Source organism: Lissotriton helveticus, chromosome 8, assembly GCF_964261635.1.
Source record: "Lissotriton helveticus chromosome 8, aLisHel1.1, whole genome shotgun sequence".
Classification (NCBI taxonomy): Eukaryota; Metazoa; Chordata; class Amphibia; order Caudata; family Salamandridae; genus Lissotriton; species Lissotriton helveticus.
Window position 1 is genome coordinate 830744881 of NC_136069.1, and position 22050 is coordinate 830766930.

At 48.7% G+C, this 22050-nt stretch overlaps 1 protein-coding gene across 3 annotated transcripts in view; it reads left to right on the forward strand.

Annotated features, from left to right (window-relative positions):
* The window catches only part of FANCB (FA complementation group B), a 466340-nt gene that overhangs the window by 401858 nt on the left and 42432 nt on the right, over positions 1–22050 (forward strand). For all 3 annotated transcript variants that reach the window (XM_078657640.1, XM_078657638.1, XM_078657639.1), the window contains exon 8: positions 10617–10860. In XM_078657640.1, coding sequence (XP_078513766.1) covers positions 10617–10860 — 244 coding nt within the window. The remainder of the gene's footprint in view (positions 1–10616; positions 10861–22050) is intronic.

The window sequence follows — 22050 nt, forward strand, 5'->3', positions numbered from 1 at the left end:
CCTGCTTGTTGGGCCATTACTCTCATACAGTGTGGGATTCCGTTGCTCAGGTCTTGCCTCACTGTTCTGAGGAGGTACAGGCTGTCCTTTCCCAAGCGGTTGTTGAAGGTAAGGATGCGGCTAAGTTTGACATCAGGTGTGGTTTGGACACTGCTGATTCATTGGGCAGGGCGATTTCCATGACTGTGGTGTTGCGGCGCAATGCTTGGTTGCGTTCAAATGGGTTCTCACCCGATGTCCAGAGCTCGCTCATGGACCTGCCCTTTGATGGCTCCCGCCTCTTTGGCGATAAGGCTGACAGTGCATTGGCGCGCTTTAAAGATTCACGGGCCACGGCCAAGTCCTTGGGTTTTTCTACAAAGAACCCTGCCACTTCCTGGGTTTCGTTCCTTTCATGGCCAGGCCAGAGGCACCCAGGCACGCTCCTCCAACAAGCCTGTGCAGACCCAGGCGGCCGCGGCCATGGCTTCCGCAGGGGAGGGTCTGGGAACCAGCGTGCAGGTCAGTCCACCTCTATCCCCGCTGCTTCCATCTCTAAGCCATCCTAATCCGATCTTCAGGGAGCACTCCATGCCGGTGGGTGGCAGGGTCCGCCACCACCTCCACCACTGGCGCGACATTACATAGGACAAATGGGTGCTGCAGATAATCTGCCATGTTTACTCTCTTCCCTTTCAGTCCTCCCCTCCAGCCATGCCACCTCGGTGCCACCACATGTCAGGGGATCATTTGGCTCATCTCTGACAGGAAGTCATGGCCCTCCTGGCCAAGGAGGCCATCGAGTGTGTTCCCGGTCAGGAAGTAGGGAGTGGTTGTTACTCCCACTACTTTCTGATCTCCAAGAAGGACAAGGGGGGCCTGCGCTCCATCTTGGACCTTCGAGACGTTGTTCGCTTTCTCCAGAAGGAGAAATTCAAAATGCTGACCCTGGCTCAGGTCCTGGCTGCCCTCGACCCTGGAGACTGGATGGTAGCGTTGGACTTGCAGGACGCTTATTTTCACATTCACGTCCTGCCGGCCCACCACCGTTACCTGCGGCTCAAGGTAGGCCAAGAGCATTTTCAGTTTGCCGTGCTCCCCTTCGGCCTTACCAGTGCCCCTCGGGTGTTCACGAAGGTGATGGCTATGGTCGCGGCTCATCTGCGCAGGTCGGGGGTGTCATTCTTCCCCTACCTCGACGTCTGGCTGTTGAAGGCGGGCTCGCCCTAGGCAGTCGTCAACCACCTCCAGACTACGGCCAACCTCCAGCATTTGCTGGGGTTCTCCATCAACGTGCCGAGTCGCACCTGAGTGCCTCTCAGAAGCTCCCTTTCATCGGTGCGGTTCTGGATTCGAGGCTGTTTCGGGTTTATCCTCCTGAGCAGCGAGTCTGGGATATTCAGGCTATGATTCCGATCTTTCAGCCTCTATCCCGGGTTTTGGTCAGGTTGACCCTCCGGCTTCTGGGCCTGATGGCCTCCTGCATCCTGCTGGTGACACATGCTAGGTGGCATATGCGGGCTCTGCAGTGGGACCTGTAGTTCCAGTGGGCGTAGCATCAGGGCAACCTCTCCGATCATGTTCAGATCTCAGAGAGAGCTACACGACAATTGCAGTGATGGCTCATGAATCGCGATTGGGTCAATGGCAGGTCTCTCTCCCTTCTCCAACTGGAGCACACAGTAGTGACAGATGCGTCCCTCCTGGGATGGGGAGGCCACTTGTGGGAGGCGGAGATCAGAGGCCTCTGGTCTCCGGCAGGGTCCCGGCTCCATATCAACCTTCTGGAGCTGTGGGCGATCCGACTTGCACTGAAGTCTATTTAATATAACAAGGGGACCCAAACAGTTGGCTGAGGACCGTGGGAAAGTATGCTATGAAAGACAAAGGTCCTTAGCTTATCAGAATCAGCGACATAAATGTAATATAGGCCATAATAGGAAACTATATTTGTCCTCTGTCCAGCCAGACAGGGTATTTATTTGAACACAATCAAACAGACTGATAAATAATTAAGAGGCACAGTCCTGTACCTTACTCAGTAGGAACAAACAACATATAGGGAGAAAAAGTTTCACAGGCAAAAAACGAGCAATATTGGCCACTTTTGACTCAGTGTTTGAATTGAAGTATTGCCAAAAATGCTAGACACACCTAAGTTAAACACAATGGTTAGGTTGTGAAAGCACTATGTGAAGTCGACGATTCGATCCCTCTTGCTCTAATTACATGGGACCATCATCAGGACTAGAAATGATAACATTTGTCTGCCTGTAATATTAGTACAACCGCCCAAGTGTGGGCTTTGCGTATCAAGAGCGTGTTGCATACCAGCCTACGCAGGTGCTCGCAGGGAATGGTACCTGTTTGGCTGGGTTCTAGGGATCCGGGCAGTATTAGATAGACTTCACGGTCCTAGTCTCGTAACCGGGTGTTTCTGTATTTCCGGTGTCGGGGGTTCGGGCAGTCTCAAAGAGCTGCAGGGTCTGGTTGAGGTCACCGGGAGTTTCTCGGGGAGTGCTGTGACTCCGTGATATTAGGTATCCAGGGAGCGGGGGAACGATGTCCTGTCCATCCACGGACAGGACATCGTTCCCCCGCTCCCTGGATACCTAATATCACGGAGTCACAGCACTCCCCGAGAAACTCCCGGTGACCTCAACCAGACCCTGCAGCTCTTTGAGACTGCCCGAACCCCCGACACCGGAAATACAGAAACACCCGGTTACGAGACTAGGACCGTGAAGTCTATCTAATACTGCCCGGATCCCTAGAACCCGGCCAAACGGGTACCATTCCCTGCGAGCACCTGCGTAGGCTGGTATGCAACACGCTCTTGATATGCAAAGCCCACACTTGGGCGGTTGTACTAATATTACAGGCAGGCAAATGTTATCATTTTTAGTCCTGATGATGGTCCCATGTAATTAGAGCAAGAGGGATCGAAACGTCGACTTCACATAGTGCTTTCACAACCTAACCATTGTGTTTAACTTAGTTGTGTCTAGCATTTTTGGCAATACTTCAATTCAAACACTGAGCCAAAAGTGGCCAATATTGATCGTTTTTTGCCTGTGAAACCTTTTCTCCTTATATGTTGTTTGTCCCTACTGAGTAAGGTACAGGACTGTGCCTCTTAATTATTTATCAGTCTGTTTGATTGTGTTCAAATAAATACCCTGTCCGGCTGGACAGAGGACAAATATAGTTTCCTATTATGGCCTATATTACATTTATGTCGCTGATTCTGATAAGCTAAGGACCTTTGTCTTTCATAGCCGACTTGCACTGAAGGCATTCCTTTCCACTGTCCGGGGAAGTGTGGTGCAGGTGTTCACAGACAACACCACCGCCATGTGGTATTGCAACAAACAGGGCGGGGTGGGGTCCTGGACCCTATGTCAGGAGGCTCTGTGCTTCTGGACATGGCTGGAACATCAGGGCATCACCTTGGTGGTACAACACCTGGCAGGTTCTTCAAACGCCAGGATGGACAAACTCAGCCGCTGGTACTTGATGGACCACGAATGGCATCTGCACTCGGACACTTGGACGTGGTGAAAGGTCTCTTTCTGCAGTGGGGAGAGCCTTGGTTGGATCTGTTCGCCACCGAAGAGAACACGCAATGTTATCAGTTCTGCGCGTTGGAATTTCCAAGACGGCACTCTCTCGGAGACGCTTTTCGTTGCAAGTGGAGTTGCGGTCTGTTGTACGCCTTTCCGCCTATACCTTCTGCCCAGAGTGCTGAAGAAGATCAGGGGCGACCGGGCCCAAGTCATTCTTGTGGCTCCGGACTGCGCTCGAAGAGTATGGTATCCCAAGCTACTCAGTATGAGTGTCGACCCCCTGATCCGTCTGCCTCTTCAGGAGGATCTTCTGTCGCAGAGGCAGGGGACGGTTCTCCACCCTAACCTGTCCAGCCTCCACCTCCATGCGTGGAGATTGAGCGGCGACAGTTGACACCTTTTGATCTTCCTCCCGAAGTCTGTGATGTCATTCTGGCAGCCAGACGTCCCTCACCAAAATTGTATACGCCTGCAAGTGGAACAGGTTTGTGGCATGTTGCACAGCGAAGGCTGTGGATCCCCTTTCTGCTCCTCTTTCTGAGGTCATTCTGTTCCTCCTATCTTTGGCCCAGCAGGGCTCTGCTCTGGGCACTATCAAAGGTTATCTTTCGGCCATCTCCACCTTTATACGGCTTCCAGATCAGCCTTCTCTTTTTATGTCCCCGATTTTTTACCGTTTCCTCAAAGGCATTATGCATACGTTTCCACCTGTGCCTTTAATAATGCCTCAGTGTGACTTGAATCTTGTCTTGACCTTTCTGATGTGCGCTCCCTTTGAGCCCCTTCATAACTGTCCCTTACGTCTTCTCACTTTAAAAACGGCTTTCCTGGTAGCAATCACCTCTGCCAGAAGAGTGAGTGAGCTCCAGGCTCGTTCTTCTAAACCTCCTTTCCTTTCTATTCATCCGGACAAGGTGGTTCTGCGGACCCGTCCTTCTTTCTTGCCAAAGGTTGTCACGCCCTTCTGCTTCGGGCAGACCATCACTTTGCCTACCTTCTTTCCGCCTCCGCATCCTTCCGGAGAGGAAGAGAGTCTCCACCGTCTGGACCTACAACGTGTGCTCTCCTTCTACCTGAGTCACACACAACAGTTCCGGGTGGATGACCAGCTCTTTGTTGGCTTCATGGGCACCAAAAAAGGTTGGGCCGTGCACAAACGGACCATCTCTCAGTGGCTCGTTCTCTGCATCAATGCCTGTTACTCGTTGGCTAAGAAGGAGCCTCCAGTGGGGATGCATGCCCATTCCACCAGGGCAACTGCAGCCACTACTGCCTTGGGATGCAGGGTTCCCTTGCAGGACATTTGTCAGGCAGCTACGTGGGCCTTGCTGCACACGTTTACCAAGCACTACTACCTTGACAGTCAAGTCCGGAGGGACGGCTTCTTTGACCATTCTGTGCTCCGTGACTTTCTGGTGTAATTTTGTTCGCAGACCCACCTCCGGGGTTGGTATTGCTGGGGTATCTATTCTAAGGTAAGGAATCTGTCACTAACGTGTCTCTTTCAGATGCACAAGTTACTACTTGTGTAACGATATATCTGTAAGAGACATTAGTTAGTGACAGATTCCTTATCGCCCCTCCCATCCTCCCCGTTCTGCAAACTGATTACTAGGGTTAAGGTCATTCCTTTTAGGGCCCTAGTTTTATGCACCAGTGGTCAGTATCTTGCATGACTCTGCGTTCCTGGCGCGGAAAGTTGTGTATAGAACTGATGTCAGCGCGCATGGGTAGCGTCTAAGTACTCTCCGTGGCGTAATCTCGGTGCTGACGGTGCCAGTGATGGACGCGGAGCCGCAGGACGCCACCTACTGACGCGCAGGGGTACTGCTAAGCAAAACTTTCCGGATCCAGTCTGACGCCTGGGGATATTCTAAGGTAAGGAATCTGTCACTAACTAATGACTCTTACAGATATATCGTTACACAAGTAGGTACTTGTGCTTTAAGTCTTGCGCGGTTTGTCACCGCACGATGTTTGTGACGGACCGTGAGTGTCTCTACTGCCTGTGGCTTGACCACAACTCTGAGTCATGCCCCGAGTGCCGGGCCATAGCTCCAAAAGTTGCTAGAGGCCCTGGAGTCGTCTCCACCATCATTCAACGAAGTCTTCGCACTCGGAGTCAGGTAAGGCGAAGCACAAGAAGTCAAAGAAGCGCCGTCGCTCTTTGCCTTCCCCTAGCCTGTCGCGCGACATGGCTGAGGGTGCGGGCGGTGCCACCCCCGTTGCTCCAGCGGAGCCTACGCAGTTGCAGATGGCCTACCGGCCCTTTCCGGGTCCATCGGTGCTCTGGCCCAGCTGCAGAAATTTCTGTCAGCCATGGCACGCGTCTTTGGGCCGTCGGGACCTGCGGCACGCCTTCGGGCCCGAGAGTCCGACTGGGGGTCCTCGCTCTTCGTCGTCGGCTCCGGCCCCGTTCTTAACGCTGAGAGATGCCCATGGATCGAAGTCAATGTCGGTTGGCCTCATATGACCGACATCGCCGACGCCGTCCCCGGCTTCCACTATGACATTGAGACAGTGCCGGACCGGTGTCAATCGACGCAGGTTCTGACGCCGATGAGGAATTTCTATCCCCTTCTCCATCCACCTCCTTCTTTTCCGCCTCCCCGGCAGGTTGTGGGGTATACAACCTTTACCACGCAACTTTTACAACGACCTACCATTACCACGCATTTTTTACAACGAAGTACCATTACAACGCATGTATTTACAACGCAGGTACCTTTACAACGCATACCATTACAACGTAAGTATTGGTAAGTATATCATTTTATTAAAAATATTATAAGTTTGGGTTTTTGGGTAAAGGGGTATTTTTAGGGTTCAGGGTCAGTTTTGGGTTTTTGGGTAAAGGGGTATTTTTAGGGTTCAGGGTCAGTTTTGGGTTTTTTGGGTAAAGGGGTATTTTTAGGGTTCAGGGTCAGTTTTGTGTTTTTGGGTAAAGGGGTATTTTTAGGGTTCAGGGTCAGTTTGGGGTTTTTGGGTAAAGGGGTATTTTTAGGGTTCAGGGTCAGTTTTGGGTTTTTGGGTAAAGGGGTATTTTTAGGGTTCAGGGTCAGTTTTCAGTTTTTGGGTAAAGGGGTATTTTTAGGGTTTAGGGTCAGTTTTTGGGTAAAGGGGTATTTTTAGGGTTTAGGGTCAGTTTTCAGTTTTTGGGTAAAGGGGTATTTTTAGGGTTCAGGGTCAGTTTTCAGTTTTTGGGTAAAGGGGTATTTTTAGGGTTCAGGGTCAGTTTTCAGTTTTTGGGTAAAGGGGTATTTTTAGGGTTTAGGGTCAGTTTTCAGTTTTTGGGTAAAGGGGTATTTTTAGGGTTTAGGGTCAGTTTTCAGTTTTTGGGTAAAGGGGTATTTTTAGGGTTCAGGGTCAGTTTTCAGTTTTTGGGTAAAGGGGTATTTTTAGGGTTCAGGGTCAGTTTTCAGTTTTTGGGTAAAGGGGTATTTTTAGGGTTCAGGGTCAGTTTTCAGTTTTTGGGTAAAGGGGTATTTTTAGGGTTCAGGGTCAGTTTTGGGTTTTTGGGTAAAGAGGTATTTTTAGGGTTCAGGGTCAGTTTTGGGTTTTTGAGTGAAGGGGTATTTTTAGGGTTTAGGGTCAGTTTTGAGTTTTTGGGTAAAGGGGTATTTTTAGGGTTCAGGGTCAGTTTTGGGTTTTTGGGTAAAGGGGTATTTTTAGGGTTCAGGGTCAGTTTTGGGTTTTTGGGTAAAAGGGTACAGGGTAAAAATTAAATATAATTAAATTTAAATTACATTAAATTAAATTGATTAAATTAATTAAATTAAATTACATTAAATTAAATTAAATTAAATTAATTAAATTAAATTACATTATATTAATTTTAATTAAATTACATTTGAAAAAATATTATATACTTACCAATACTTACGTTGTAATTGTATGCGTTGTAAAGGTATCTGCGTTGTAAATGCATGCGTGGTAATGGTACTTCGTTGTAATGGATCCTGCGTTGTAAAAATTGCGTGGTAATGGTAGGCGTGGTAAAAGTATGCGTTGTAACGTCATACATCCGGTTGTGGAGGACGGGGAAGACTGGGAGGGGTCTGAGGGCCCTTTCGTAACCCAGTGCGTGTTAGACCCGGACTGGGAAGAGAATTTGGAGGACTGGGCAGGGGGACCTGGCTGGAAGATGCAGGTGACCTGGATTTTACTCCAGAACCTGGCACACTGTCTCCTTCTACCCTGGCTAAGGAGGAAGGTGGTACATATTCTGTGGTGTTGCGTAGGACAGCCAAGGCTCTCCACCTCGAGCTCCCTATGGTGGCCTTCAGGACTAACCTCCTGACAGAAGTGCTTCGGCCGGCGTCTTCCTCTACAGAGCCGCTACTGCCCTTTAATGACGCACTTTCAGACGTTCCTTTGGGCACCTGGTCCAGGCCCAACACAGGGGCTCCTGTGGGTAGGAACGTGGCCCGATGCCATCGCCTGGCCCGGGCGACCCAATTTTCCTCTCCCAACACCCTACCCCTGAGTTTGGTTGTCCAGGCCTATGCGTCCCCAAGCGCATTCCCTTCCGCACCACCGGACAGCGAATCCAAGAAACTGGAACAGTCGGGAAGAAAAACATTTACTTCCGCCAGTTCGGGCCTGCGGTCTGTGAACACTGCATGCCTCTTGGGCCGTTATTCCCATTCTGTGTGGGACACGGTTGCACAGGTGCTGCCTCAGTGTCCGGAGGAGGCCTGGACAGTGCTCTCCCTAGCTATTGCTCAGCAGAGAGACGCAGCCAAGTTCACAATTTGTTGTGGCCTTGACACCGCCGACTTGCTGGGCAGAGCGATTTCCATGACAGTGGCGCTACGCCGCCACGCCTGGCTGAGGACTACTGGTTTTTCCTGGGATGTCCAGAACACTTTGATGGACATGCCCTTTGATGGCACTCGCCTTTATGGCGACAAGGTAGATAGTGCGTTCGGGCGTATTAAGAACTCACGGGCTACGGCAAAGTCCTTAGGCCTTTCGGCCACTCGCACTCCTTTCCCTTCTGCTTTTCGCTCTTTTCGTGGCTAAGGAAGGGGCGCCCAAACACGTTTGTTTCAGAGCCGCAGGCCTGCCCAGGAACAGTCTCAGCACATCCGCAGACGTGGGACCTGCAGAGGTGGGTCATGGGGCCAGCGGGCGGGTCATTCCGCCGCCACTGCGTCCAAACCTTCCTAGTCCGGTGTTTCAGGCCCACCAAATGCCAGTGGGTGGCAAGATTCCTCCCCCACTGGCGCACCATCAACTCGGACAGGTGGGTTTTGCAGATAGTCCGAAAGGGTTACTCCTTCCCCTTCGAGACTACCCCTCCAGCCATGCTGCCACAGTGCCACCACATGTCGGAGGATCACGTGACACTTCTCCAGCAGGGAGTTATGGCCCTCTTGGCCAAGGGGGCCATCAAGCACGTTCCGGTGCCAGAATTAGGTTGTGGTTGTTACTCCCACTACTTCTTGGTTCCAAAGAAGGACAAGGGCCTGCGTCCTGTTTTAGACCTTGGGAACGTCAATCGCTTCCTCCGGAAGGAGAAGTTCAAGATGCTCACACTTGCTCAGGTCTTGTCTGCCCTAGACCCCAAGACTGGATGGTAGCGTTGGACTTGCATGACGCTTATTTTCATATCCCCGTCCTGCCGGCCCACCGCGAACTGTAGTTCACGTAGGCCACAAGCACTTTCAGTTCACTGTGCTCCCTTTTGGCCTTACCAGCAGCCCTCGGTGTTCACGAAAGTGATGGCGGTAGTTGCAGCTCAGCTGTGCAGATCAGGGGTTTCTGTCTTCCCCTAGCTCGACAACTGGTTGTTGAAGGCGGGCTCGCCCCAGGCAGCCGTCTCCCACCTCCAGACTACGGCCGACCTCCTGCATTTCCTGGGGTACTCCATCAACATGCCTAAGTCGCACCTGGTTCCCTCTCAGAAGCTCAGCGCCTACTTCCACCTGAAAATCAAGGCCCTCTATGACAAATTCAGCGAGCCATTACAAGACAGCACCCCTCGACCCACCCCGCCGAGAAGCTTACCATCACCTCCTGGGCCCCTGTGTTCGTCGAGCTCATCACTGCAGCCATGAAGAAGACTCACTCAGGAGCCCCTACTAAACCCTGCCCCCCTCACATCTTCCACAGGGCCGCCGCTGTCATTGCACCCAAACTAGGACATACGATCAATTCCTCCCTCAGATCCTGCATCTGCCCAGACGATTGGAAATGTCCCGAGGTGAAACCCCTCCTCAAGAAACCAACTGCTGACCCAAAGGATCTGAAGAACTACTGGACCATCTCTCTCCTCCCCTTCTCAGCCAAAGTCACAGAGAGACTTGTGAACACCCAGCTGACCGCCTTAATCGAAGAAAACTCCATCCTAGACGCCTCCCAGTCTTGCTTCCGCAGCAACCACAGCACAGAGACCGCCCTCCTCGCCGCTACCGACAACATCCGGAAGCTGCTGGACCAGGGTCACACTGTGGCCCTCATCCTCCAGGACCTCCGCAGGCTTCAACACCGCCTCACATCGCACACTAGCCGCCAGACTCCATGATGCAGGCATACAGGGAACCGCCCTCGACTGGGTACAATCCTTCCCCTCCGGCAGAAGCCAGAGGATCAGACTCCCCCCCCTTCCTCTCCAAACCCACTGACATCAGCTGCGGAGTACCCCAAGGATCATCACTCAGCCCGACGCTGTTCAACATCTACATGGCCCCCCTCGCCACCATCGTCAGACTGATAAGCCCAGCTCAGAGTGTCAAAAGCCTTCTCGGTATTCAACGAGGCAACCCAGCACTTCTCCGCCTCGCCCTGTGCCCAGTCCATCAGGGCAAACAGCCGGTGCAGATTAACCTGAGTATTGTTTAATGAGGATTGTGGTGCTAATCCTTTCTTTGTGTGTGTTTGCACACGCCTGTTCTGTGAGATGCTTTAGAGAATGTCTTTACTATACACATGTCAACAATGTTGTCTTTGTAATTGGTTCTATTATTTGAAATGCTGAGCCAAGTTCCTTTCCTGCGCTTTGCCTCATGTATGTTTACGCCTCTACTAGGTTCAATTTGTATTAACTGTGCTCCATTTGTTTTCCAGCTGCTAACAGAGGTGAAGATTTGTTTGCCTTTCTGGCTGCTTTCCACAAATTTACTTTTAAAATCCATTCGCATGCTTGTACTCTTTCTCCACTGAGCACCTGGCTACTGAGGAACATGAAGTGCCAGCCAATCGAGCATTACTCGGACTATCTGCTTTACAAAGGAACGGGCAATTCTGAGGATGTGCTGCTTAAATGGACGCTCGAAGGACTATGTGAAGGAATTCTCGTTGTATTTTGCAGGTACAAAATAGATGAAAAACTATTTCGGGAGTTAAATGGTGCTCCTAATGAATGGTAAAATCCTGTCAAGTAAAATACTTTCCAGAAATTTGCGTTCATAGGTTGAATGTGAATCTTTTATTAGAAAATGAGCAGAAACTTTATTATTTGTTTTATTTTTGCGAAGGCATGGCCAGACTTTTCCTAATTTAGCTAGATATCAATATTGGACATAAAGGAACGTCATCAGTTTGCTGGTTTTCTGTTGGAATCAAACTTTCCCCAATGAAAGCCAAAACGTTCAGCCAATAATTTGCTTCATGTTGTGGGTATTTTGTGTGGATAATGTTAAACGTTTCTAAACAATAATCCAGGTCTTAATCACCGATACTTATGGCAAGTCTGCTCCTTATTTGTCACTCACTAGCTACACCGGTTTCTCAAAACATTAATTTCAACTATGCATCTATTCAATAGTCCCTTATTTTCCTCTCCTTTACATTCTCCAAAGTATTGGGAATCGGGTACCGTTCTATACAATTCAATTCAAAGCCAACTGAGCAGTCCTTAAGTCAGACGTTTGGGGAGCGGGGTGCATTATCACCAAATTGGCAGGTATATTTCTTGCTCTTTTAAATTCATCAGTTGAAATATTAGGTTCAGCATCAACTTAGCTGCACGTCTTTATTACTGGCTTGGAGATTAATTGATGTAAAAACTTTGCTTTGCAATGTAGTATTTCATCTCTACAGCTTAGTCTGGAGGCAGGTGGAAGAAGAAATTGTTTTCAAGTGTCAGTATTTATTTATTTAGGAGTTTTGCAATGTGCGTCTTGTCGCCTGCTGGTTACTTCAGAGTGCAGCTGTGGAAACAGACAGGCCAGGCAGAAAAACAATAATAAATGGAAGAAACAAGCTTGTGGCCCCCAATGTCAGTTAATGAATAAGTCTTAATAGTTCGGGTTTCAGGCATTTCCTGAAGCACAAATGGTTTGGTTCTGCTGGTAAAGAAGGGTCAAGGACATGCCACAGTTTTGCGCCGTGTACTCCTAATGATATGTCTCATTGTTTCACCAACTTGAATGTGCACTGTTAGATAACATTAGCAGCAGATGATTGAAAATTAGTTCTTCTGTAGTCTTGGAAATAATTTTTTTCACTTTTCCCCAAAATGCTTTGTGTATGGTGCATCAGACCACAAATGTGTTCCTCAATTCTACTAGTAGCAAGTGAAGAACTTTCAGAGGTTGTTTGAGATGGTCGTGCTTAGTTGATTTAAGCTACAGACTGGGTTTGTAGCCTTTGTGGCTTGGCAATAAAAGCTATTTTGGAGGCCAGTATAAATTATGTTGCAATAATTGAAGCAAGATATGACATGGTTCTGAAATCTGATTCTGGCTTGTTGATGTTTATTTTTCATAGATGCCAGTGTTGATACCAGGCTGTCACAGTTTTTCTTACCGATATAGAGACTTTTTTTGCCAACGGTATAGCGGAGTAATTTGGTATACTTAGTGAGGTGGGAAGTGAATATGCCCAGCTTCACGCCAAAGAGACGTTTCTGGTGCTGCATTTTACATTTTTTGTCAGCTTAATTTTCGAGCTAGGCACACTGCTTTCAGACTTGAATGAGGATAAAGCACACATGACTATGGTGGGGAACATTTTCAGAGAGTTGTTTGTCATCTGAACACCTTGGATTTTTTTGTTGTTGTCTGCAAGCATGTCTGTTGGGGAGGTGTGTAAGGGTTAAAGATGATGGAGAAGGATTTGTCCTTGAGGCTTCTGGCGTTAAGTGCCAGCGGTTAAACCTGTCAGCCTAAGGAATTCTCCCCACCAGAAGTTTTTTTGTTTTGCCTTACACCTTTTGTTTTTGTTGGCCTTAAGACCACCCAATTGGCTCATGTAGTTTACTTGTAAGTCCCTAGTAAAGTAGTCCAACATGCACCCATGGTCTGTAAATGAAATGCTACTAGTGGACCTGCAAAACTTAGTGTGCTAACCACTTAAGTAGCCCTTTACACATACCTCAGGCCTACCATTGCGACCTGCGTGTGCAGTTTTAAACTGCCCTTTCGTCCTCACCAAATAAACTTTTTGCCAGTCCTTAACCTTCCTTTTAAATACATAAAAGTCACCTCTAGCTGGTCCACAAAGAGCCCATAGGGGAGGGTGCTTTGTTTTTAAACAATGGAACATGTACTATTAAGTGTTACATGTGCTGGTAGGGAAAACCTGTCAAAATAGTTTTTCACTATTGCAAGGTCTACCTCTCTCATAGGATATCATTAGGTTACCCTAATAGATTGACTAAGTGATACGTTTTGACTAAGAGCAATTTAGAAAGTCACATTTTCATGGTAAAGTCGAATTTTAAGTCACACTTCTAAAACGTTGGCATTTTCTTGGCTTAACTATTTGGTGCCTGCAGCCTTTATTCTGGGTCACATAACTAAGTGTAGCTGGAAGTTGGTCTTTATCTACTCCCAGACAGTGAGGCAAAGGGCGAATATGTGTTGGCAGGATGAGCTCCAACCATCTTGAATCCTGCACCTGGATTCTGCCTGCTGTGAGTCCTAACTCCTGAAGTGGTGCCTCTCCAGTCCTGGACCCTTGGAAGTGGGGTGTGAGAAAGTGGCTCTATATATACTGGACCAGAATAAGGTACAGTGTGTATAGAGTCCACAAACCCCAGAGGTATAACAGAGATTAAAGTCAGGACTGACCTTACTCTCAAAAGTGGTAGCTTGGTCAAGCAGTAAGGCAGTACCAGAGGACAATGTAAAGCATTTGTTGTACACACTCAGTCAGCAAAAGGTTTCACACACTGAAGGACTGAACTCCAGGCCAATTGTTTTTATATCAACAGATATAGTTGTTTTATTTTTAGAACCAAAAGGAATAAAAATATACTTTTCTCGATATGAGTACTCTCATGTGATTACTTTGCAAAGAGGCAATAAACTTTGTGAACACAATAGGTACAGGGGTTGCAGTAGGCAACACAATTCTACACACAATTTAGCATTGAGTTCAATGGATTTCCTTATATAAACACAGTGGATTACTTTGTAGATTACTTTGGTAATTCCAGGACTGGCTCCTAGGTTCAGTCCTGGGGTCTAAGCTGGGGTTAGCAAAAACGTTTTAGGTATTGTAGTGATTTTTCAGGAATAAAAAGCTTTTTAACAAGTTCACACTTAGAAACTTTTCAACAGGAATCTGGCAATGTTATCCAATGGGAGAAAATTCAGGTTGCAGGTAAAGTACGATCTTGTTACTTTTGTAATCCAGTACTGGTCTCCTGGGGCCAGCACTGGGGTCTCAACTCAAAACAGGTAAGTAATTACGTTTCAGTATTTCGTATGATTTTTGTATTTCAAATCTTTTTTATTGAGGAATTGAAGAAATACAAAATAAACAAAAGAATACAAAGAATAATGCATGGGTGGGCACATATGAAACATACTGTGGCAATAAAATCCAGAGACATATCACGAGAGAAATAAGTTTGGCGAATGACAAACCGATATTTCACAACTAGAAAGTATTTAACATAATACCCATGCGTGAAATATTGGACCTGGAGGACCAAAATAATGAAGGGAAGGGAGAAAAGAAAGAGCGAGAGGAGTGGACGAGGGGGAGAGAAAGGGGAGTAAAAGGAAGAAAACTAAACAGCAGCATCGTAACCTGTGACTTCGGATTTAAGTCAAGACAGCGGATTCACAGTGTCGATATACATGTCCATTTATGTGGTTAAATGAGGTACGGGTCGGAGGTATAACACCCAAGCTGGCCTACGGCGGGTCATAGCAAAGCTCCAGTGAATCAAGTAGGCTCCAGAGTTTGGCATGGGTTTTTGCCAAGGTGAAGAGTGAAGAACGTCGTTATCTGCGCCCCTTAATGCAGACAACCATTCCTGCCAAATTTTGAAGGAAACATCGGAAGCACTCTTCCACTTACTCAACACGACTTTACATGGCAGTGTTAACATGAGATCCAAGAGGTGTTTCTCATGCTCCTTTGCTATTCTCGGGTCATTTGCCCCCAGTAAGACATACGCGAAGTCTCTGGGCGGACGGTAGTGAAAAAGTCGTTGAATATAATTATAAATCCTGTCCCAGAAGGTTTGGAGTAGTGGACAGTATGATTTTTAAAGAATATTTCTAGTTTTCAAAAGTAGACAGAAGAAATTTCATAGAACAGCAGACAATGGATTCCTATGGAGAAAATACAAGTTACTAGTAAACCCGGTAAGGATTACTTTTGTCGTTCAGTACTGGGCTACAAGGTACAATACTGGCTTCTCCCCTGATCACAGGTGAGTACTTCGGAATTCGGAATTCGGGTGATTTTATATGAATATTTTTAGTTTCCAAAACTTCACACTTATAAGATTTTTTTAGTCAAACCAGTCAATGTTATCCAATAGCAGGTAAGTGAGTTATCGGTTTGCAGGTGAGTACTTGGCTGGTGAAGTTAAGGTTTTGGGCATAGACTCAGGGGTCCCCCAGGGTCAGGTAAGTGCAGTTGGTTCATCCACAGCGGCACAGGGGCGGCCGGGTGCAGAGGTAGTTAGGCCCAATGTTATCCAATGAGGGAAAGGGGGCCTCCGGTTGGTGGCTGCTGGCTAGCAGGCCAGGCGGCTGTGGGAGCTGGGCCCCTGGTCACTTGTTCAGGGCAAAGGGGGAAGTAGGATAGGGTACAGGTTGCACTGTCAGGGGCACTTGGGCGGCAGACTCAATGTTATTCAATGAGGAACTTGAAAAGGGAACAAAGGCTGCAGGCTCGGGGATGAAGGCTCTTCTGGAGCGACCAACACTTCGAGGGGTAAGTTGGGGTCTTGGAGGATAGGTAGGCACCCAGGTGTTGGGCACAGAGGGCCGTGGGCGCCGGGTGCAGGGGTGTCTTTTGAGGTCGGGAAATCTTACCCCCTGCTGGTCGCGGTCGGAGGGGTCCTCTGTCCTGAGGCTGCAGGGGTCGTCGGGGTCGTCGAGGAGGGTCCTTGGGCACTGGACTTCGGGTCCCAGTCGCTGGGGGGACGTCCTCGTAATCCTGGATCACTCGGGCCCGGGCCGGGCTCGGCGGGTGCAGAGTGGGTTGGTCCGAAGCTTCCTGGCTGGCACCAGAGATGTTGTTGCAGCAGAGCCTCTGCTGATGGGAGTCCCAGGCTTTAAGAGGGTCAAGGCAGGCAGGTCCTCTGGGTGTCCCAAGGTTGCTGTCCGCAGGAGTCGCCGGGATTAGGCAGGAGCAGGTTCCAGGATCGACAGGCCGGTAGGGCTGGGGCCAAGTCAGTTGTTGTCGTCCTGTTGTTAGCAGCTGCACGGCGCGTCTTCTTCCTCTTGATCTTCTTTCTGATTTTCTTATCGGGGTCTACGGAAGGAACGTTCAGGGAGCCCATAAATACTGATTTTAGGGGCGTTCCAGGTAGGGCAAGGGCAGGGACCAATAGGTACCCATCCCTGTCCCGGGGTGGGTACACCCCCTAGCCTGCTCCTCTCCCGTGGGAGGGGGCAGGAGCCTACCTGTGATTGGGCAGGGCTCCCCATCTTCAAGATGGCCGGAGCCCGGGGTCGTGCTTCACCTAGTCTCCCCCACCTTAGGGGTGGGGTTGGCACAGGCTGGCACACCCCCCTTCCTGACGTAGTTTTTCCCGCCAGTCTTCCCACCAGAGTGGGGGTCAGGACTGGTGGGGGCCAGTTGCTGGGTACAGCAAATGGTCTGGAGAAGCTCACAGAGGCGGAATGCCTTTGAAGCTTCCACTTGCCCATCCTGGGGGAGGAGGCCTAGCACCTCACCCAGGATGTGCATTGTTGCAGGCCCAGGAGAGCGGGGGGCTCTCCACCCAGGGGTCCAGCAACATGTCTGCTGTGTGGCAGCCTCTGCAGTCGCTCAGACCAGACGTGGATTGTGGTTAGGTTTCAGGGGGCATCTCTAGGATGCCCTCTGTGGTAGATTTCTCATTAAATCCCACACTGGCATCAGTGTGGATTTAATGTGCTGAGAAGTTTGATACCAAACTTGTCAGTCTTCAGTGTAGCCATTATGGTGCTGTGGAGTGCGTAATGTCGACCTCCCAGCACCATATACTCTTAAAGGCATCACTGCCCTTACAGTGCCCAGGAATGGCCCTTGGTACTGTAGGGGCACAGGGCTCATGCACCTGTGCCCTCACCACTGGCATAGGGCACCCAGCTAGAGGGGTGACTGATGTATGCCAGGGCAGTGGGTTTGTGGGTATGGCACACAGGGATGTGTGCCATGTCTACTCTTTGTTTAATTCTGTACCTAGGCACTCAGCCTACAAATGCAGTGTGTGGGTGCCAGGGTACAGGGCCCCTAAGGGTGGCACAATAAGTGCTGCAGCCCTTAGGGGTCTCCTCTGGTCACCATGCCCTGGGTACCTAGGGTACCATTTACTAGGGGCTGACAGGTGGCCAGAGATGCCAATTGGATTTCAGTTTCAACACAGTTTTAGGGAAGGAACACAGGCCCTGGGTACCTGGTTGGCAGGACCGCAGGGCACACTCAGTCAAAGCAGTTCAGAAAAAAGTGGGGGCATACCAAGGCAAGAAAGATGGCACTTTCTCCCATGGGGCTAAAGCTGCTTTGCCAGCCCTGCTTTGCTCTCATCAGAACCGACGCAACCCAAACCAAACACTGCTCTTCGCAGTGCCTCATCGGAACCGACGCAGCTCACATCATAGCCTGCACAGTCAATTCGAACCGTCACTAGATGCGGACCACGCAGCTTCTTAACAGAAACACCTACACCTTGATTGAAGCCCATATCGCAGCCCTCGCAGCTCATTGGAACCGCAGCTGTGATCCGCAGACTTGACTCATCTTCGACGCGGCCCTCTCATCGTTTCTAGGGATGACCACTGAAACCTGCTACACTCCGCAACCAGGATTTAAGGTACATTTCTCAGAGAGACTAACTTTGACCATGTATCCGGCCCGCACTCCATCGCAGTTGGCCTGAAATTGTGACTTTGTCCTGGTCTGGCCCAACCAGATAACCATGGTTGGCGCTTTGTGGTTTTAAGCACTATTTTACCTAAGCCTTTGAAATTGCACATCTCCAGTTGTACTAATTGAATTTTTCTCGTTTTAGTATCAAATAATTTATTACATTTTAATCTATTATCCTATATTGGTGTATGATTTTTCTTGTGTTGTGTTTTCACTGTATTAGGTCTAACTGATTTTGTGCCAAGCTACCTGTTCTTAAGCACAGGTTAAGTTGTTTTTTTCTTGGAGTTCACCCTGGCAAGAATTGTAATTACTGCTTGAGGAGGGTTTCACCCCCCCCCCCCCCAACAGGTAACCCGATTTCTCGCATTGGTAGCAGCCGTGGCATTCGGTGCTTGTGTTTGTGCACTGCCATTTGGTTATTTGTTTAACACAAAAATCCCAATATAAAATTTTGAATCCATATTCAACAATTTTTAACATTTTCCTTGATTTGTCCTTTCTGTTTTTCCACATTCACTTCATTATACCTGACTGTTTATTTCTGTGACCATACTTGCAAGAATGGAATTTGAGTTCATCAGTCTGGATTACTGCTTGAGGAGGGTTTCACCCCTCCCCCCTCCCCCACAGTCCAGTCCGAACTACCAAGCCATGTCTTTCCCAGACCGGAATCAAGCATCCAAGGACCGGTTTCTGGCTATCAGCCTTCATTCAGCCTGGATAGCTTGACTCCAGTGGTGTGGAGAGCCTGGGACTCACGTCTGAGCATACCCAGCACACTCGGGGTGAAAATTGCAAAAAACACAGTTGATGGACAGAATGTAGAACAATGTCATACATTCACCCCAGTACAAGGATCTGGGCCTAAATCCATCGTTTTTTTGCACTCCACACCACCCTGGGTTAGACACTGGCTATATGCAAATCAGCTCTGACCCTGTGCCTCATGGGAACAGTCCAGTCCGAACTACCAAGCCATGTCTTTCCCAGACCGGAATCAAGCATCCAAGGACCGGTTTCTGGCTATCAACTGTGTTCTTTGCAATTTTCACCCCCAGTGGGCTGGGTATGCTCAGACGTGAGTCCCAGGCTCTCCACACTACTGGAGTCAAGCTATCCAGGCTGATGAAGGCTGATAGCCAGAAACCGGTCCTTGGATGCTTGATTCCGGTCTGGGAAAGACATGGCTTGGTAGTTCGGACTGGACTGTTCCCATGAGGCACAGGGTCAGAGCTGATTTGCATATAGCCAGTGTCTAACCCAGGGTGGTGTGGAGTGCAAAAAAAACGATGGATTTAGGCCCAGATCCTTGTACTGGGGTGAATGTATGGCATTGTTCTACATTCTGTCCATCAACAGTGTTCTTTGCAATTTTCTACCAGAGGGTTAAGCACAGGTTAATTTTGGTTTTTTCCTCGTATTTCACCCTGCCAGGAATTGTGGTTGCTGTTTGATTAGGGGGTTACCCCCGTCAACCAATAACCTATTTTCTTGCACCAGCCAACCTGGAAGTGTTCTTCCTGAGATGCCTATGATGGTTAAATGCTGTGTCTGCCAATCACGTATCAGTTGAAAGGATGATGGTGAGGACTTATTGATTAACAGTGGAGAAGGCTGATAAGAGGTAGAGCAGGATGAAAAGCAGGGCTCGCCATTGTCAAAAAGGAGAGGAGCTCCAGCTCAACTTCGGTGTACAATCTCAGTGTTGCAGCATAGTTTGAAATCAGAGTAGTCATCTAAAATATGATTGCTGTAGGTTTAGCAAGATGGCGGATTGAGGACGCCACGGAGCAGTAGCTAGCCGGAGGCTACCCACTTACCTTACCCGGTAGACTGCTGAGATGCTCCCTTTCTCCCACACTTCGACGGATTGGTGATTTTGTGGATTGGTGGATCTGTGAGTTATACGGGAACTGCGAGGGACTCGACGGGGGGAAAACATTCGGAGCGGAACGGAGAAAGCGCTCTGGCCCGAACTCAGCGATCGGTAAAACCTGGTACTGATCGGTGTAAGCAGCGGCGGAGAGCTTCAGCCCGAGAGAGGGAGAGAGAGTAAACTCGGAGAAAAGCCGCGCTGGACATAAATTTTGGATTTGGATTTGGATATCTGGTGAAAACACTGCTCACTGTTTTGGTTGAAAAGTGCCGTCGCTGCAAACTCCCGTCACACCATAGGTGCATGAATTGTTTTCTTCAGGATAACACCTAAATCTGCATTTTATACACCCATAGCTACAGTAGCTATTGAGATCAATCTGATCCGCACAGTAGATACCGCGATGCAGCGGCTGCTTGGAGCTCCCTTTTGGACCGCATGGCAATCTATGCCATGGCTGGTCAGTAGCTCGACTTTCGGCTGGTCAGGTCTGTGGTGTCGACTCGCCTTGATCTCGCCTTCTACAGCAGAGCGTACAGCACGGGCGCTGTGGGGGTTACGGATATCAATGGCTCCTAAGAATGTGCCGAGATCCACCCGCGCCACTTTTAAAAATGCAGCAGTGGAAGTGGAAACGGTGGCACAGACCATGACCATCTCAACAACCGCAATCTCAATGAATATGGCTCCAACGAATGTAGCTAAACAAATCACCACTGCTCCCTCTCATCCAGTGGCTTCAGTGAATGCACCAGGAGGGTCCACCCTAACTCCATCGGGTAAGCAGATGCTTCGGCCACCCGTGCTTGGTGTGTCCGGGGTCTCCAGCATTTCTACAAGCAAGTCTATTAAGAATATTAAGAATAACAAGAGAGGGGTGGATATTGAGACTGGTGATAACATTGATGCAGTGGCAGCAGTTGAGATAGATACCGGAATTGTTACTACTGAGCTGACACTGGTCTCTGATGCGGAAAGCTGTACTGAAATTCTCCAGTTAATTGAGCCAACGCCCTCCGCACCACATGTTTTTGAGATACTTAAAAATCATTGTAGTCAGCCAGATGTCGCTCCTCAGTCGGAGACCATTTATGATGGGCTTTTAAACCAGGAAACTGAGAACACTACGTGTTTGAATCTAGTTGGGGACAATGTAACCTCCGAGGCAGCAGAGGCAGCGGCGGCACCTGAATCTGCTGTTATACCTACTGACTGCCTATTAGCTACCGAGGAAGATGCCTCTAATGGGGAGTATGAGGATTTAGCGGACACAGGATCTCCATCAGATACCGCTAAATACCTGACTGACAGAAGAGATAAAGCCAACCTAAAATCCAAGACTAAGACTAAGAATAAAAGAGGGAACTCACTTGGCTTAGTAAACGCACCATCTCTAATTTCCGTTCCACCTATTAGGAAATTCCACCCTGTAGAGAAAAGCCCCCTTAGGAAATGGATACAGGCAAAGGGGTTGGTGAAAAATATGACTCTGAGACTGTCTGGTACGAGCCTATCAGACCACGACTCCACCAGAGACTCTTCGGCTTCATTAGAGGATACTTCTCCTATCTCTAGTATTTTATTGCTGCCTGTTTCCAACTCTTTATCTTCCACAGTATCTACTGAGACTGTTTCAGCCGCTTTACCCCCTACTAGCTTAACCATATCTACCTCTCCAACTCCATTTTCACCAACTCCTGTAGTACCACACTCTCCAATCACTGCTCCTGGATCAAGCATACCAGGAGCACTAGGAGCACAAGAGGCTGTTAGCTCTTTTCATGACATTATTCTGCAGACTTTAAGCAACCACAGGCAGGAAGCACAAGAACATTTCCTACATTTGTGAGATGATAACAATAAGCTGCCGAATTCTTTGCAAGAGATTACACACAAGATGGGGGGATATCACAGGAATTGGAGGATTTACAAAGCAGAGTGGTTAATATTGAAGAAGGGTCTGTCCGTACCGAAGCTACGGTGGGGCAACATGAGGCCCAGATTACGTCTTTACAATTAAAAATTGAAGATCTAGAAAATCGTCAAAGACTATCAAATCTGAGGCTTTTTGGTATTCCAGAGGGGGCAGAGGGAGCTGATCCCACGGCTTATGTAGTTAATCTATTCCAGAAAGCATTCCCGGATTTAGCTGACTGGGATTGGGACTCCCAACTCCAGAGAGTCCATAGATTACCACCTGTTCTACTGAACAAAGAGAGCAAATTTCCCCGCCCTTTTCTTATTTATTTCGGAATTTTTTTGCTGAGACAGGCTGTCTCATTTAAGGCTAAGCCTAACTCACCTGTTACTATTGAAAATCTCACTTTTTTTGTACGGTCTGACCTCAGCAAAGCC